The 19,304-nt window shown below is 39.1% G+C and overlaps 1 protein-coding gene across 8 annotated transcripts in view; it reads left to right on the forward strand.

Annotated features, from left to right (window-relative positions):
• Positions 1-19,304, forward strand: part of ulk4 (unc-51 like kinase 4) — a 102,320-nt gene that overhangs the window by 55,306 nt on the left and 27,710 nt on the right. For all 8 annotated transcript variants that reach the window (XM_039806747.1, XM_039806750.1, XM_039806745.1 and 5 more), the window contains 5 exons: positions 785-836; positions 1,441-1,645; positions 2,935-3,027; positions 8,964-9,012; positions 11,806-11,911. In XM_039806747.1, coding sequence (XP_039662681.1) covers positions 785-836; positions 1,441-1,645; positions 2,935-3,027; positions 8,964-9,012; positions 11,806-11,911 — 505 coding nt within the window. The remainder of the gene's footprint in view (positions 1-784; positions 837-1,440; positions 1,646-2,934; positions 3,028-8,963; positions 9,013-11,805; positions 11,912-19,304) is intronic.

Consider the following 19,304-nt stretch of genomic DNA (forward strand, 5'->3'; position numbering starts at 1 on the left):
TTTTTTTCTTCAACTTGTACACACACACACACACACACACACACACACACACACACACACACACACACACACACAATATCCAGTCTTTTGATGGTTGTGATATTAATACACACGCCATTAAGTGGTGGACAGCATCCTTTGTAGTTTCCTCGCTCTGGCTTTCAATGTAATGACCTCACACACACACACTCACTCAGCATTAGTGTTGTTTCTATGGTAATATTAGTAATCATGCAAATTCATGCAATATAGATTCATGCCTGTGTGTGTGTGTGTGTGTGTGTGTGTTGATCAAAGAGATCATTCAACAGTGCATTTCCATAGTAATTTGATCCTCCGTGACAATAGTCTGTGTGGTTGATGCCCACTGAATTAATATAGTACAGTGTCTTCTATTCATTTTAATCTTAAAAATATTTCCTGTTGTCAGATTTGTAGAAGGAGCATCAAATTGTTTTTTTTGAGAATATTTCTTCTGTTCAGCAGTGAGAATAAATATGAACGTTTACATATAAAATCCCTCATCACATTGACAGTTGTTTTGTTGGTACATGTTCTACAAGTTAATTATCTACTGCTACAGAATGTCAGCCTGAGTTGTTTCATGTCCATGGTACTGAGACATTATTTGCAGATGAAATTATACAACATCAGATTGTAATTGTGCCAGATGCATTGCTTTACTAGAGTATGTAATTAGCTTATTGCAAAGTATCCTGGTCATGGACCAATACAGTGTGACATGTGTCAAAAAAAAAATGTCTTCTATTTATGTCTCTTGAAGGTTGTGGATGCCATCCTGCCCCCTCTGACAACACTGGCTTTCAGCAGAAGTGGTAAGAGAGATGGGGGTCACTTTTGAGAAAGGGAAGAGAGAATGAGAGAGAAGAGATGTGGAAATAGAAGTAAATGTTAGAGTGAGGGAGGAGGGAGGAAGGAAGAAAAGGGAACAGAGAAAATGGCAAATGGGAAAGAGTAGGAAAGAAGGTTTAGAAAGATCAGGCGCATACCATGCAACCACCAGTTTCTCAGGGTAAAATGACGTCCTTGTTTTGTGTGTGCCATTGATACAGTGTTTGTCACACAATGTTGTTTTAAAAGAGTCATCTTGGGTCCTCCTGTGAGTCCACCTCTGGTTTTGTACGTTAATGTAGTGTAATATTATACAGTCTTACTTATGTTACTTGTTTGGCATGGCATTTATTAAGTTCAGTTTCTTTGGTTATTTATGTAAATTGTAATAGCTGTGGTCATATGATGTTATGCATTTGTCAAATGTCACAAACCTATAATGGCCCCCTTGGAAACAAAAATACAACTAAGAAACATTCTCCCAGCCAAGATGTAGCCAAAAGCTACTACTCCCTAAACAAGCACACATATAGTATTTTAAACACTAATGCTATATTAATACTGTCTTTCTCTGTGTGTGCGCTTCAGTGGAGTGGTCTGTGTTTGTTCTGAGGGTGCTGTCCGAACTCAGTTTTGTCCTGCTGGTCCAGGAGAGTGATGGAACTGAGGAAGATGAGGAGACAGAGGAAAATAAAGAAAGAAGAGAGGAAGGAGAAAGGACAGCAGAAGGAAGAGATGATGGAAGCTCCTATAATCAGATCTTAGCTCTCCTCACTAAATCTCTGCTTCCAAGGTTGGTCAGACTCTTTCTAAATATCAGCTTGACAGTGTCTATGCTTTCCTCCTTCATATTTTGTTTGTGTAGGAACAATTATAGGTTCGAAAAATAGCAATTTTAACATCAACACAACATAACTTAATTATAATTAATTATGATACTTTAAGGCAATTAGTGTAAATTAAACCATCGTAAAAATAATTCCTACCCATGTTTTGAGCCAGTGGTATTGTTATCAATGATGTTTCCCACTATTAAAACATTTCCCTTAACCCCCCTTTGACAATCTTCTATAAAGTCCAACCTTGCCCTTGGCTTATGCAAGTGCCCCACTTTTTTGGTAAAGACTAGCTGTACATAGACACAATATTCAAGCCAAAACAGCTGGAGTACAGTGGCTGTCAGAAATAATTTAAACCTTCGTAGCTAAGTGACAGCAGGTGATACAGTCAGAGCTGAGCTTGATAGGAAGAAAGGCCTGGATTTCTTGAAACGGAAACAGGGATATCCAACCATCCTAGATTATTATATTACAATTAAATAATTCTCTTGGGGTTTCTTACCAGGTGACAGTCTGTGTTATGGATACTTGAATGTGATACATAGTTACTGTATTGATACATCTAGCACTTTAAAATGAAATATATAGAGTATTTTTTGTCCTGCTTCCGTGGGTTCACGTCACATCCTAGTTCTTGTCAGATACAGCTAACTGGCAAGCATCAGTTTTTATGAGTGTAGGCATCAGCGTACAATCTGTGGAGAGCAGAGACAGACAAATGCAGTTTGCAGAAGTTCACATCACATGTTCACATGTAAAAGTACAAAATAGACGTGACATTTGTGGTGTGTGTTTTTCACTTTTCTTCATACCCTCGATGTGGATCTATACAGTCCCCTCCTATACCATTATTATTTGTATCTCCCTTTTTAAAATGTTCTCCTCTCTAATGGTTGCCTCATGTGTTACCTCTTGTTTGCCTTTATTTCCACCCCCATTTCACCTCCTCACACTACTCCTCTTCCTCTCCCTTTTGCCTCTCAAATTCTCTCCTCTGCTCCTCTTCCCACATTCCCTCTTCTCTCCACCTTCTTTATAATTTTTTTTTTTTATTATAAATTTATAGCTTTTTCCTCTTTTTTTCTTTTTTTTTTTTTTTTTTTTTTTTTTTTTTTTTTCCCTTCCCTTTTTTTTTCTCCTTCCCCCCTTTTTTTTTTCTTTTTTTTTTTTTTTTAACAAAAAAAAAACTTTATTATTAACACTATGAAAGCCAAATGTTGTACTCATGCATGTTTGTGTCTAGGTATGAGTCTCTTCTTCGAGCAGCAGAGCCTATCCCACTCTATGCACTCAAACTGCTGGTATCGATGACTGAACACAGCGTGCAGATCTGCAGGTACTGCACACACACAGGCACTTAATTAGTCACACACTTGAATCACTCACAGACAACAAAACACTGTTGACGCATTGTAATACCAAAACGTGACCTTACTGTATCTTACAGTACCATCCAAGTATTTTTAACATACACTGGAGAGTACAGAAAACTGTGTATTACACATCCATTGAAGAAGTCCTATGAACAGCAGCACAAACTTATAAGCAAACCTTCATCTATAGATGCTGGTTAGCCTGTTCTTCTAGACATGAATCCACCTCTTACCATACATTATTCCTTCCTATAGTAACTGAAATGTATGTGCACAGTATGTTTTTTTAACTGGAGATACTTTTGACTCCACTATTGTGGTTCTTTATCAAAGTTTTAGCAGACACACACAGAAATACACACAGGCACATTTTAGGCGCTCTATGTGTAATGTTTTAATGCCAAGGCTACTAACTATTTTTATTCATGCACGCACGACGCACGCACGCACGCACGCACGCACGCACGCACGCACGCACACACACACACACACACACACACACACACACACACACACTATTAGCATTGATCTTTTTCCACCCTTCTTAAAGCCAGTGTTTTCTACATCAGTAATCAGATTAGTGGCAGGCATAAGGTGCTGTATCAGCTAAGATGTGCAAAGACTTGACATATTGTGCTGATATATCTTTGTACACTAGCTACTTCTGAAGAGCTTAGTTAAAAAGTGTACTGCACACTCTTTAAAGGTCCCATGGCATGAAAATTTCACTTTATGAGTTTTTTTTAACATTAATATGCGTTCCCCCAGCCTGCCTATGGTCCCCCAGTGGCTAGAAATGGCGATAGGTGTAAACCGAGCCCTGGGTATCCTGCTCTGCCTTTGAGAAAATGAAAGCAAGGTTACCTCCCCTTTCTCTGCTTTGCCCGCCCAGAGAATATGGCCAACCCATGAGAGAGAGGCATCATGGCTTTCAAACAAGCAAAGTGGCAGTTTGTCAAGCCCCCCCTCTCTCCTCTCTTCAATAGCTACAGACACAGAAATGGCACATACTAAGCAAAGCTCATTGTGGGACTGGCTCTAGTGGCTGTAATTCTGCACCAAGGCTGAATTTCGGGAAAGAGACTTCAGATACAGTATTAAGGGACCACTAAGGTCTATATAAAAGCATCTAAAGAGCACCATGTCATGGGACCTTTAAAAAATACGACACTAAGACAAAATTATTGCTGGCGTTAAAGTAAAATTCACTACCACATAATGTCAAAGTAAATCGCTATTTGGGAATTTAAAAACATAATAATAATTTTGGGGCTTTTTGGCCTTTAATGAATAGGATAGCTGTAGACAGGAAAGGGGGTAGAGGGATGGGGAAGACATGTAGCAAAGGGCCGCAGGTTGGAATCAAACCTGGGCCGCTGCAGTTAGAACTGAGCCTAAGTGCATGGGGCGCATGCTCAACCAGGTGAGCTACCCCTAAAAACATGTCTTGGGGAAGCAAAATAACCAAAATAAAAAGAGGTAATGATGTGTTTTCTGGTTTGGTTGCACAGAGGATCTGCTGATCCCTCGTCTAACCATGAGGTGACTCACCTGTGCGTGCGTACATGCGTGCGCTCACTAGTGCATGCGCTGATGTATGTTTGTTTGATATATGTGTTCTGACAGCAGCTGTCAGTAAGTCTTGCTTCTCTGGTCATCTGTCTACTCTTTTCAGCTGTTGACAGAGACAGAAGGTGGGGGTGAAAATGTGGAGGCAGAGAGAGAGAGAGAGAGAAAGAGAGAGAATAGGGAAAGTCAAAAATTGGATGGAGGGGCGGAAGGAAGGATAGAAGGAGGAAGTAGGAAATAGACTAACAAGGAGATGATTTGAGTTGGGGGGGTTAACATTGGAGAGGAGAGAAAATGTTGACAAAGGGTGGGAGACGAGTATAGAAAGGATGAAGTGTTAATAGGTGAGGAGCTTGACTCAACATGCATCCTTCTCTCACTTTTTGTCCCCCTTTTCATCCACTTATTTTATCTACTTCAGCAAAACTAACTCAACAAACCTCTTATCACTTATATTCCACTCTCCCTCCATCCATCCCTACCCCCCCTTCCCAGAGTTCAAAGTTCACCCTCATAGCTGAATACGCCCCTACTTATCAGTAATATTACCCCCTCTCGTCTCCATCCTTCTCTTCCTCCCCCTCTCCTCATCCCCTTCTTTCCTTGACATAAGTAGAGTGACGTGAACTTTTCAAATTGGTGTCAGCACTCTTCTCTCTACATCTCTGTTTTTCTCACACTCTTTTTCCTCTGACATTATTAACAATATTTAAAAAAAATGTCCCCGTCTCTCTCGTTCTCTTTCTCTCACCATCTCTAATTTATTAACATTAGTCCACGTTTCTCTCTTTCTCTGTGCCCTCTCCACAACTCTCCCTCCATCACTGCGGTTATGCAATCAGAAATTAAATTGCCTGGGTCTTGGTTAGATAAGTGTGGCTATGAAGCCAGCCGAGAGGTAATTAGATGGTAAATTGGGGACATTAACGTTGGGAAGGCAGCCTGCTGTTTCTCTCTGCATTATCACAGCCCAGACACACCTTCAAACAATAACATTTACTATGACCTTTAGCCAAAGAACCTTATGGTGTGTGGTTACACTTGTGTGTGCCCAAGTATGTTTCAATGTCCTCATACTGTCAGCCAAATGTGTGTGGATGTGGCCGAGCCCTTTCACACATGCCATGCTTATCAACCAAGTATCAGGTATTTTCTCTTAGATTAACTGGGTTGGCTGTTGTATGGTGATTGTAGAAGGCTCTCTATCTTAAGCTAATCATAATTCTTGCCTATGTGTTTTATTTTATTTTATAATTAGTTAATAGCATTGACAAGACTCAAGCTTGGGAAGCCATTACATCATCATATTGCTGTAGTCATCTGGACACCAAGCCAGAGAAAAGTGGAATCATTAGGTGTTAACAACACCAAGGTGGTTGTTTTTCACACGCTAACAGCCTGTTTTACTGGGCTGCTCTTTGGTGTTAATGAATGCATGAAAAAATATGTAATATATTTAAAATATTCTGTAGATGATACATAAACTCATTGGGGTGTGTCATTTGTGTATAATTGGACCATCCTCTCAGGAAGAACATTTCACTGACTAAAACTTCCAAATGCTAAGAAATAACTTCCTGACTTTATCTTTTGGGTTTATTATCTTTTCACTTGAAATAACAAGGACCAATATGGCCTTTCAAAATCATCAAGACTAAGCTTTAGAGCTACACATGTTGCAGAATGATATAGCTAGTAGAGCAGAGGTTGACTAATGCAGTAAAGGTTGTGTCATCTGTGTCTGTTCTATTATAGGCGGTCTGTTGTGCTTTTGGTTGTTCAGTGTCTGTTGCTGTGATGTATGGCTGGTCGTTTAAAGGTGGTCCAGTTTATCATGAATGTGCTAGCCTGGCCTGTCCTCTCATCTCTCAGCCTGTCACCTCCCTAATGGGAGGCCATCCATCAAATCCACACACAGACACACACACACACACACACACACACACACACACACACACACACACACACACACACACACACACACACACACACATATTTACTAGTGCTGTCAATTAAAATATTTAATCACGATTAATCGCATTAATGTCATAGTTAACTCGCAATTAATTGCAATTAATCACCGATTTTTATCTATTCTAAATGTCCCTTGATTTCTTTTTGTCCCATTATTTTTTTTCTCATTTTAATGCTCTTATCAACATGGAAAAGTGGATTGGCTTGCTTTGTGCAAATGTTTTTTTTATTGAAAACAACATTGGCATATACTGTAGTGTTCAATTTCACACTAACATCCATGTGCTTTTGTCTGAAGTCATCCATTGTCGCCTGGCTTTGACGAGGGGGCGGAGAATTTGCATCAGCTGTGTGCTTTGGCCATCAAGTGGTATTTCAGACTGGACGTGCTGCGATGATAGCTCAGTTCACAACGACAAAAAACACCGATCACTTTTGGTCTTGTCAATGTAACCATTCAGAATCTTATTGGCATCCATTTCGGCATCTCGCGCTCGCCATCCACTCAAAACGTAACGTTAGCCTACTACTCTTTGGCCGACTCGCAAGCCCAAAGGAATGTGTGCGCCGTGCCTGTTGTTTTGTTTCCGGTCTAGCTAGATCCGGTGTGGTGTTGTAGTTTTTCTAACGTTACTAGTTGCAACAGCATGTGAAAAAAACTACAAAGTTTGCTAGGCCCAAAAGAACGTTAATCTCGTGATTGACGACATTAAAATGGATTTGCGTTAACGCCGTTAATAACGCGTTTAACTGACAGCACTAATATTTACCCCTTTATAAAAGGCCTTTTATAAATATGAAGTGCATTATTGATTTCTGGATTCAGTGATCATGGTAGGTAAGAACAGCTACTACAGAGGTATAATCAGTGTGCACAACTCCATTTTCTACAAAGAACCTGGTCCTACAGATAGTGTGTGTTCTCAGTATGGATAATGTAGATGGGAACTGTTCAACTAAAAAGAAGCATCTTTTTAATGTATTTGAATCAGTTATTAGATCAGTAGGTGTTCTGATGATAGAAATTCAGTTATGGCCTAACTCAAGAATAAGGCAAAGAAAAAAGACTAATTCAAGATAACAAACTTGACAGAGTATACAGAAATTAGTGTAACAATTCTAATGTTGAAGCAGGTTGATTGCATGAAAATATTTGGTACATGACACCCTGATGACTGGAACTACGGCTCGGTGTAATGGTGTAGGGAATATCTCCTCAGCACACATTCAGATAAAATGAAACTGGTATTGATTTCTGTGTAAAAAGTAGGTTACAGGACTGCAGCAAACTTTATTAGATAAAATAAGGAAATGTCTGAATGTATCTTAGTACACATATAGAACATAAAGTAGGCAATTGACCAGTACAAGAAAAACAAAGCAGTACAAAGGGAATGTTAAAGGTTATGAGGACTTGATGGCAATTTGTCACTCTTATTTTACGAACCAGATGCAAATTTATCGGGAACATCTAACTTTTATCAAATAAAGATAGCCTCCCAGTTGATGCACCTACGTTCTAAGATGGTTCGAAGAACATCACATTATCAAAAGTTTCATCCTTAATGTTTTTGCTGCTGAAACATCTACTGAAAGGTTTCCATAAGTGGCCTGATGCCTGCCAGACAAGCTATAAATCATACTTAAAATGAAGACAGGTTTTTAAATCAGTGGTCGGGCTTTGTTACCTTCAGCATATTAACACCAGTCTGACTTCAGCTGGCTTTGTTCCCATTACAGCTTGAATGCTTTCTTGCTTTCTTATACACACAAGGTATGTGTTCATATGTGTTGACACTCCAACCACACAGTAATTGGTTGCAAATCAAAGAACCTTAATCAGTAAGTAGACAGAATGTCATTGGTAATATAGACTTCCATCTCTCTCTCCCTCTCTCTTCTACTCTAAAAGCTTTTCTTCTAGTTTTTTCTACGTAGATTCATCCACATAACTCTTGTTTTCACTCCTATCCAATTGTTCCACTCTGTCATCCCTCTATTCTCTACCCAAATCTCCTCCTCTCTTCTCTAATCTTCTCCTTCCTTTCTCCTCTTCAAATGTAATCTACTTCTACCTCATCCTCTCCTTAAATCTCCTCTTTGTCCTTCCCTCTCCTCTCTCACTTCCTCTCACACCGCTCTCATCATGTCTCCTCTTTTCGTCTCTCTTCTCTCCGCAATGTCACTGGTACCAGACAGCAGCCATTGTAGCGAAACTCCAACCTTAATGAAGATGAAACCGCCCAGTGTGTGTGCATATGGTTGTGTGTGTATGTGTGAACAGTGCGGTGAATTGCCTCTAAATTAATAACATTTCTAGCTCTGCTCCAATATGTATTTTTTCTTTCTTTTTCAGGTTGATCAAACATAGTAAGATCCTACCAATGGTCTTTCAACTCATTATGGTAAGAGACCAATCTCACTTAATTAATTAATACATTTTTATTCAGCCAATCTGCATATAACTTTGTCATTCACTCAGTCAATGAATCAGTCAGTCTGTTAAATAGTCTTACAATCAGCTAATCAAAGTCAGTTATCACAGTCTGTATTTTATGACATTTCTGCATTTTATTACAGCTCAGTTTGTATTCTGTCTCCTTTCCTCTCTTACTCACTTCCTCTAACCCATATAAATGTAGTTATGTAAATGAGTCTGAGTGGTGTTGACCTATTAGAGGGCTGGTGTAATTGACTGGCAGGTCAGCCATTGAGAAGGAGGAAGGGTTAATAGAGTTAGAATATGGACTCCACTACTAAGATCCCACACAAACGCATACACACAAACACACAGCACTTGTCTGTTATCAGTGAAGCATAACAACGTTTCCAGTAAACAATTTATTTTACCTGACCCTTTTTGCATACACACAATTTTAATGAACTCACAAACCGTTGCGCTGAAGCAAACAATTTACGGTTCACACACACACACACACACACACACACACACACACACACACACACACACACACACACACACACACACACAAACACACACACACACACACACATACACACACACACACACACACACTAAATAATCAGTGTTCTGCATGGCTGCCTGTCCAGCCCCGACTAGCTGATGCAGAATGTTAAACACTGTTATCCAACAGCCTGATTAACTCCTCTCCTGATTGTTTACTCCTGTCTCTGAACCAGTCATGTCGGCATCCATTAGTGCCGTCTGTATTGCTCACGTTAGAATTGATTTATGATGCCTGAAGAACTGTAATCTGGATTGATTACACCTGCCACTGGTGATCACACTTGTCATGGAGAAACTCACCTAATTGTATTTGTCTTGATGATGAAGTAGCCCTGCTTCAGACATGAAAGGACGTCAGGAAGCCGACTAGACTATGTTTCTTTAACTGGCTGGTTGTTGTGCCTGATCAGAGTGGGTTGCAGTCAGAGACTTTTACAAATCCTGCCTCCTTTTTACTGTACATTCTGTAGATACACCACTTATACTGTACATGTAGAATGCTCTGTGAGTTAAGGTGCAGGACAGTGAGTCACCAAGTTAAAATTCACTTTGGTTTCCCATTCCTTGTTGCTCTTTGTCAGGTTTATGCTTTCAGTGATGTACATAATAGTCCTTTCACAGCTCATTAGTCCATAAAGATCAAAATAAATTAGCTTTGTCATCTGTTGTTACTGACAGGCAGGTTGTCCTAGGTGTGAATTGATGTCATTGTCTTCAGCCTCAGGCTACTGCAAATGATGAGTACCAGCCAGGCTTATCGGCTCGTACACAGATCACACTGATGCGCACAGACCCCGCAGGCAGAGCTGGTGTATCTCAGAGAGGATCAAATAGTGAAATGAGGACAGGAGAGAGAAGGAGAAGTGAATTTCTGCAGGAGGAAGGAGGCAAGATTTTGCAAGGAGAAGAAGAAGAAGATAGTAAGGGGAGAAAAAGTAAAGGAGGAGAAGGTAGAGGTTTATGAGATAGGAGTATGAGGAAAGTGGAGACTACAGCTTTGCTCCTTGTTCTCTTCAAAACCAATTCATTATCAAAGGTCAACTACAGCATCCTCTGATAGACATCATTCATTTGATCCTCTGCTCAACATCGTTCCCCAATAACAATTTTCACAGTAGGCAGTACATATGATTCTTCTTAGATAAAATATAAAATTCTTCTCTGTGAAGTATTTGGCAATATTGCTGTGCTTCTTACACTAAATATATAATATATATATATAAGCACCTGTCGTACACAATTGTACTATAATAACAACAAAAAGACCATTTGAGAATAGCTTATTTTAGGTGACAACATTGCCATGCAGTCTATAAAACATGTGAAGGGCAGCTGCTTACTTATATACAGTAGCTTCACTTATATTCAGTTGTAACAAGAAGACATGCTATATGCTTCAATTCAGTAAACTGGAGACCTATTAAGCTGGTAAACCAGTAATCTTTTAGGACAAAACTTATATTTTCTATGACAAAATAATGATAAATTAATCCAATCAGTAGTCTTGCATTGCCACAGTGCTCTGGAGTGAGGTCTGGCTACACCACAGATACATTTTAGGATAGGAGGGAAAAAAAGGCTCTGGATTGTTTGCATTTCTTTAAACCAATTTAAATCGTCTTGGGCAAAGTTCCAGACGCAGCGACAGTGGCTCTGCCAAATAGTCTCTGGAAGGAACTTGTTCTGGTGGAACATTTGCACCCCGCAAAAGAAAACGCCACATAAAATATGAAATGAAGTTAACTGCTCACACAATACAGTAACATGAGCTATTTAAATTGATACATGTTGCTCCTAACACACACACACACACACACACACACACACACACACACACACACACACACACACACACACACACACACACACACACAGTAATTTGGAATTTGAATTGACTTGCATTCATTCACTTAAACACAACAGTTTAAAGGTAACTTTGGAAGTATAACAGTCCTCCCCTCCTGCTTTTATCCTCTTTGAATAGTTGTTGCCATAGCTGTGTAGTATAAAAGTGGTGTTTATTGTGTTGTGAGTTTAAAGCATGATGAGAGTCTATGACCAAAATGTCGCTTCAACGATAAACGGTGCTCACCAAGTGTGGAAGTTCACTACCCTACTATCATTTACATGTGGACTAATTATGGAATACAAGATGTTGTTAACTGACCTGTAACCTAGTTTATCTATCTCTTCCTCTTTCTTTTTGTAGGCCGACAGTAGTAATGTTACCAGTGGGATGGTCCAAAATGTTATCGCCTTGCTGTGTAATCTTAGTGGAGACACAGTCTTGGACCTGGAGCCACTATACCAACAAGGTACAGTACAGTATGTCACCATACAGTATGCTTAAAGAGAGAGAAACCTACTTTTCTTGTTTTGTACTGTCTCTTACACTAGTACTGTTATTAGTGAGTGAGTTCTAGAGGCCCGTCTGTCTTGACCCCACTGCACAGACTGTGGATATAATGTATCTACTCTGCTAGCATTAGTTATTGTCATGTTACTTGTTGACATCTTGTTTTCCCCAGCCTGCTGTTCTACTGCAGCATAATGCTTTTTCTGGTCAACAACCTTGGTGTGGTGTGTGTGCATGCGTGCGTGTGACAAAGGCACATTTTTTTGTCCTTCAGCTATGGTGAAACTCAATAATATTAGAATTTCCAGTCGATTGCAAGTGATTCCAGAGGGGATTGAGTCAAATTTATGGTGGGTGTCCTTCTGGAGTGAGGACATTTTTCAGTCGTTAGGTAATTTTAGGCCAATTTTATCACCCAAGAGCTAGTTTGGGATTATGACTTTAATTAGAAGAGGGAATAGTAAGCCACAAAGCTTAGGCATGTACAGATGCAGCCTAAATCTAGCAATAGAGAATTAGTGCAGTAAATTAAAACTACTTGCAAGAAAACATTTACAAATATTTCTGCCTCTGTTTGTGTGTGTGTGTGTGTGTGTGTGTGCGCGTGTGTGTGCGCGCGCATATGCAAATGTTTCAGGAACCACAGTACAGTGCTGTAATTGCAACTCTCAGTGGCAATGAAAATACAGCACATAATACTATTTAGGGCTCTCTCTTTCTGTCTCACTCTCTTTTACTCATCATTTGATGTCTCATTCTGTCTATCCATCTTTTCCTCTGCACCTCCTGCCTCTCCAAAACCACCACTACCACTATCAACCCTTCCTCTCCTTCTATTTCCATTGGGTCAGCAGTGCGGCATTTTAGTAGTCAACATCATTATCGTCCAATCAGCTCCCCACTAAACAAGAAACTGTCAACCCAGCACTAATACTGGCCGGGCAAATCTCTCCTCTCCTCTATTCTATTCTATTCTACTCTACTCTCCTATATGTATTAACTTGCTCTTCTCCTCTTGTCGATCTTCTCCTACCATCCACTTTTCCAATCTACCAAGCTCATATCTTGCCCCATCATCAACTCTGCTTTCTTTCCTCTGTTCCAATTTTTCCCTTCTCCCCTATCTTCTATTTTGGGCTCCTTTTCTATCTCATCCTCTCCTCTTTCTCCCTTCTTATAGTTGTGGTTCACTCCAGATCAGTGTGGCAAGGGCAAGAAAGAAGGGAGAGGGAGAGAAGAGAAGGGAGGAAGCGTGTTTAATTGGCTTTTTAAGGTGTGACAGAAAGAGGAGGGTAAGGGTGGTGTGTAAGCGTGTGTGAGCTTGCGTGCGTGCGTGCGTGTGTGTGTGTGTGTGTGTGTGTGTGTTGGGAAGAAGTGAAAGAGACAGTGAAGAAAAACAAAATAGGGAGATGTTTTTTTGTGCTGTTGTGAATGTATTTGTGCTTATGCTTCTGTGTATGTGTGAGATAGAGAAGATTTGTACGTGTGTGTATTTGGGGGAGTGGTGGATGCAGGAGCGTATATGTGTGTGAGTGTGTCTAAGAGAGGGAGAGAGAGGAGATGAGGTTTATAATTGGGCAGATTTGCCTCCGACTGAGATAATACCCCCTGGGGAATGAAGACAGAGGGAGCAAAGAGAGAGAAAGCCAGAGATAGGGAGGGAGAACGGAGCAACTGAAAAAAAGAAGAAGAAGAAGATGGCACTAAAGCATGAGAGAGGGTAACGATGACAGAACCAGTAAAGCAAAATGGGAGGTAAAAGGGGTAGCAGAGAGGTGACAGAGGAAGAATGGAATACACAGAGAATGTGGTGCATTTGGGCGAGTAGACGGGGAACAGAGATGAGATGATAGAGGAGAAAATTTGAGGTTGAAGTGAGTGACAATTTGATAAAGGGAGAGATAGAGAGAGGCGGGAGGGGAAGAATAACTTGATGTGGGAGTTAGAGATGCTTTCTAAACAAACATATTTGTATATGATCGTGGATAGCTCAGATTTAATTTGTGAACATGTAGCAGACTAATTTAAAAAGTATAGGTTGTAATTTGATTATATAAGGAACTGAAGCCTAAAGCTTCTCTGCCGAGAGTGAATTTGTAGGCACATTGACAAGCAGACTGCGTGATTTGATAAGGAAATGGACACATCTAGAGCATGTAATGCAGCAAACATTCAGTTCGGAAGTGTTCACATCCTGAACAAGCACTTAGCTGACAAGGTGTCAGTTGATTAAAGCATGCTTGTCCTTTAATTAATTGAGTAAGTCTTCAGGGGCTCCATGTGTCTTTAGAATCCTTGAGGGTCTTTGAGGTTCCTCTCTGGGTTTGATAGACCACCAATCCTTGTTATTTCTCCTGACCTTCTGTGAGAAGCTCAGAGGAATGTTTTAGGTAATTGCCTCTCCGTCGGTGTTATCTAGTGTCTGTGGAACTTGCATCTATAAATTGCCATTTAAATTAGTTTCAGGTTATTTCCCCAAACAGTGTATAAAAGAAATCTAAAATGGTTCTTCCACACCGTGTCCATATGTGTCCAATCAATGATGCCCCCTGCCATAATTTATACCACAAAGATCTGTCCTCTAGTAATGTTTTCATATTAGCACCCAAGAGGTCATTGGATTGACAATTTTCCATAATAGCAAAGTATATGTAAGATGTGTTACAGTGTTTCTAGAGTTTATGCTTTGCAAAGATTGCATTGATACTGATTGATACCTGTGCACTTTGCACTGTAATCCCTGGATACCAGTGGCAATTATTATAAAGGTTTGTAATATTAGGGAATTTTGTTTGAAAACAACATCCTACTGTGAATAAGCTATCATAACGTGTGTTATATTTACATATTTAAATGGAAATGTGTTGATATTTCCCTAACCTTAAACCGGACCACAATCTTACCTAACTTTAACTAATTTGTTATGTTGCATAAATTCAACTAGACCTTAACCCTAGTGGTTGTCGGCACCTCATAAGAACAGTCATATGGAACTTTTTTGAAGGCATTGACAAGAAATCTGTTTTTGAGTTTCTGAGTTCTGTTTTTGGTATATATTTTTTTAAGTAGAGTACAAAATTGTGGTGACAGTTTTTGCTCCTGTAGAGTCAGTCAGGTCGTTTTCTTGACCAATGCATGCCTGCTTAATACTGAATGCACTACAGAATATGGTGGAAGTGACTACTTCTATTGGCTATTGGGTGGGACCAAAAGCATGGGTGCATACATTCTAGACAACGTATTATGAATAAAATGTTTTTTATTAATTTGATGATGGAAATCAAAAAAGGGCTTTTACACAAAATCAGTCACGGCTGTATCCGGCCCCAGACCTACCAGTTAAAGGGCCTTTAGGATCACATCAATAAGGACAATGAATTTATGTGCATTTAAGTATTCAGTAAGCACACGCTTGATTTGACCGTACCATGCTTTACTCTATCCTTGAAGAAGACTAACCCAGATCACGCATACCTAAATAAGAAAAGTCATTATTGAAACTTTGTACACACCTAAATTGAACTTAAATTAAATAAAACATTATTCATTAACTCATTAATCATATGTATTTTGGTTTAGTAGGTTTTTCTGTCCCCACCAAACTTTGCTATTTTGCTTAGACATGAATGCTCTGAGCCATCCATCCTGTTGATTCCCAATATAACTCATTTTATAGGGGTTTATAAATAGATAATATCGCAAAGTATTGTAGAACGTCTATTTTTAAGTCCAAACTTCAAAATAGGACAGAGCACAATGGTTTTCACTCATACATTATTCATCCAGCCTTAAAATGAGAATGTAAAATTTGTACATATGTGAAATTTGTTTTAATTGACTTGTTAGTATCGACTGAAAGAAGTTGCTATCCTTCTGATTACACTTAGTTATGATATACACGTCTATACCTGCCTGTCACAGCAATACTCATCATTACATTATGCATTATGCACATTAACACATGCACAGAGCTAATACTAATAATGCACCTGCAGAAGATACAGTATCCCTAGTAAAAGCCTGTGTGTGTGTGTGTGTGTGTGTGTGTGTGTGTGTGTGTGTGTGTGTGTGTGTGTGTGTGTGTGTGCGCGCGCACTCACGTGCATGCACGCATGTGAGTGTGTGTGTGTACAACCTTTCATAGAGCAATTTCTGATCTATAACTGACTGAATACCTGAAAGGAGCCAAACAAAGCTGGATCACTTTGCACAATAAGCGCATATCCAACCGCACTTGCTATTTTTGTTTCATTCTAAAAGGGTCATTACATTAGCTGCTCACATTACTCTGAAAATATTTTTTTATGGAACTTTGTGAACATTTTATGCTCAGAGCACTGTCTCTGTTTTCCACAATCCTGATGATTTGCACAGCTTAATTTAGGAAGCTGTGTAGAATCTGGTGTGAATAGCAACCAGTGAAACCTTTCCTTTAAAGTTTGCACGACTATTCTGCAGCAGCTTGGTGCTTGTTGTGCATGATTTAATCAAGGGTATCCACAGAAGGTCAAGCATGCATTTTAAATTAGAGACTGCAGTTGGAAAATGTTTAACTGTCCTATGGCTTTCAGACGACTAGGCATTCAGTCAGCTGAAAATAAAGGCTTCATACAGCCTGCAAGCAGTTGAGATAGATAGATAGATAGATCAATCCACAATGCAGCTTTGCAAGCATTATTGCCATAGTCACATTCCTTTTGTAGTATTGATGTGAATCTAAATTTCTCTTCTTGTTAACGTCAGTTCTTTATTCATATAGTTGAGCTTTAATCTGTAACTATTTTGTTTACCATTGCTGTTTAAAATCCAGTCAAATGAGTGGCATTGTATTAAGAACAGACATGCCCCTTGGTTGTTTAATTTATGAGCAATGTCAATTACTTAATTTTACTTGTATCACTGTAATCTCACATATTTCTAGTGTGTTTACAGTAACTCGACAAATATGTAGCAATTCTATCCCCTAAAAATATATATGTACATGCATTTGTGTCTTTGGTATGTGATCAGGCATGTTTTGTTTGGATGGAACAAAATCAAAACATTTTTAATGTCGACAACCACAGAGTGCTGCCAATGTGTGACTAACACTTGAAAACATTTCAAAATAATGTTAGATATGCTTTAAATTGCCTTCTGATTTCCAGCCTTTCACTACTTTCTTGGAACAATTGTAGCCCTCCCTTTCCGAGACAACTTTGCTTTGTCTACTCTTTGTAGCCCATTTTAAATCAATGCGTTGTGTGACCTTTTTTAAGGATTTTACTGTGCTCTGTAACATTTTTTAAATACATGTCTCATGTCAACCTAGTCAAGGTGGAGTAGAGGCATGAAAACATACATATTGGCTATTTAGTGCTGTTTTGTCTAAATATGACTGTAGCAGATTATTCTAACATTGACTTTCTCAGTTACAAAATTAAGACTCCTCAAAAGAGAATTTTATATCCTTATATTCCATATGAACCAGTTATAAGCACACTTTGTGCTATCTGTGTATACTGCCAGTATAAGCATATGCCTTGAGTTTTTAGATACATAATCAAAGAGTAATGTTTGTTTATTATTAATTGTGTAACTTTAATGCCTGGTTGATAGGTGGCTAAATCATCAGGAACGTTTAGAGAATTTAATTGATAGAATTTATTCCGTTATTTGGTGAAGATGGCTGTTTTTAGTGATGGCAGCTATTCTCAACAGATAACATTATATAACAATAATATTAACATATACATGAGCAACTATCTAGAAAGAGTTTTCCTCTAAACAGGACTGCATTGTCGGATCACATTAACAACAATAGAGGTCTGTGTTTGACTGAACAGTCCAAAGTAGTGCAGTCTGTTTATTTAATTATGAGGCAGCTTGACAAAGTAACAGTACATCTCACTGACAGCAGGCTAGCTTGATAGCTTTCTAGTGTCTGCAGTGTTGCACTTTCCCTCACAAAAATAAACACACACACCGTCTACATTCTAAATAAAGATCTATTGGAATAAAAAATAACACTGGGTGTGTTTTCCCCAGTGAAGACAGTTATTTATCTGTTACCTTTTTTTCTACAGAAATGAAAATGAAGTACAACTTTGGAGTTATTGATAGCCAAAGTATTGGCACAGTGTACTGGTATTTGAAGGCATGTGTCATGACAACCTAGTCAGGGCAGAATCTATCCAGACTATACCGAGATGTGTGGTGAGAACACCTCAGAGACAGAAGCCTACATTGGCTAACTACACAGATCAAGCTGCAAGATGCAGAGTATCTTCTATGTCATGTTATATTTCATGAGCAAAGGAACATGGCTTTGCTCTTTAGTAAGAGCTATTTATTCATGGCTTAGTAAGGGTTAGCAGCTTTACAACCTGTTCTACGTTGGACAGTTTTCATGGTAGGAATAGAGTGAGGGAGGGCACAGAGATACAAAGAGGGGAACAATATGTATCTTTAGATGAGCAGGTGAATTGATTTGTCTTTTGTTGCTGCTCTTTGTGTTACCATTCTGTGGACTTGGGTGTGTTGATACTATCAGACTTTCACAGATTTTCACAGAATTCAACCTGGACAGCTTTAAGTTCCGTTTAAATAGTCATCGACTTAGGAGGGAGAGTGTCCCTCCCGTTGTACAGGAGCTATTGATTCACTGTGGAGTCGAACCAGACATTTACTCAGGTCAGGCTCAGGTATATTATTATTCTTAGACATGTAGGAGAGAGATGGAGGTGTGTTGGTTATTTGGAATGTAGAAGTATGTGGTTTATGATTTGAGCTTGAACTAGAAAATGCATTTCCTGCAGAAAATGCGTGTGAATGCTGAATAGCTAAATTGCTAAAGCTAAACTGGATTAATAGCTTAAATCCGTAAGAAGAAGTTGAAGTACTGAGAATAGTTGGAAAAGTATGAATTTCATTGACAAGTTGAATGACACCACTAATGTAAAAAAGATGTGAAATTATTAAAGTTTTTTTTTTTTGAAAAGCTAATGCTAAAGCTAAACTAGATTGCTGGTTAAAATGTGTAAGAAGAAGGTAAAGTTGTGGAAAAAATGATGGAAAAGTGATAATTGTTCTAATAATATGATATCTTTAAAAGTTGAATAATAGGCATATTGTATGAAAGTTGTAGGTGTTACAACAGTGGCACAGCAGTGGCAAGCGAGCAACATCCATTCGGCACACATCGCGGCACCACAGAGGTAAACGTCAGTGCGGCTGCTGCGAAGCGCAAATCTCTCTCTTTTTTCTCTCTGTCTATTTTAAAGTGAGTCGTGAAGACAACAGCAAACCCCATCTTTACTTTAAATTAAATCAAACAAAGAGAAATGTTCTCCCCTCGTCTTAAAATGGTCAAA

This window comes from Perca fluviatilis, chromosome 7, assembly GCF_010015445.1.
Source record: "Perca fluviatilis chromosome 7, GENO_Pfluv_1.0, whole genome shotgun sequence".
Lineage (NCBI taxonomy): Eukaryota > Metazoa > Chordata > Actinopteri > Perciformes > Percidae > Perca > Perca fluviatilis.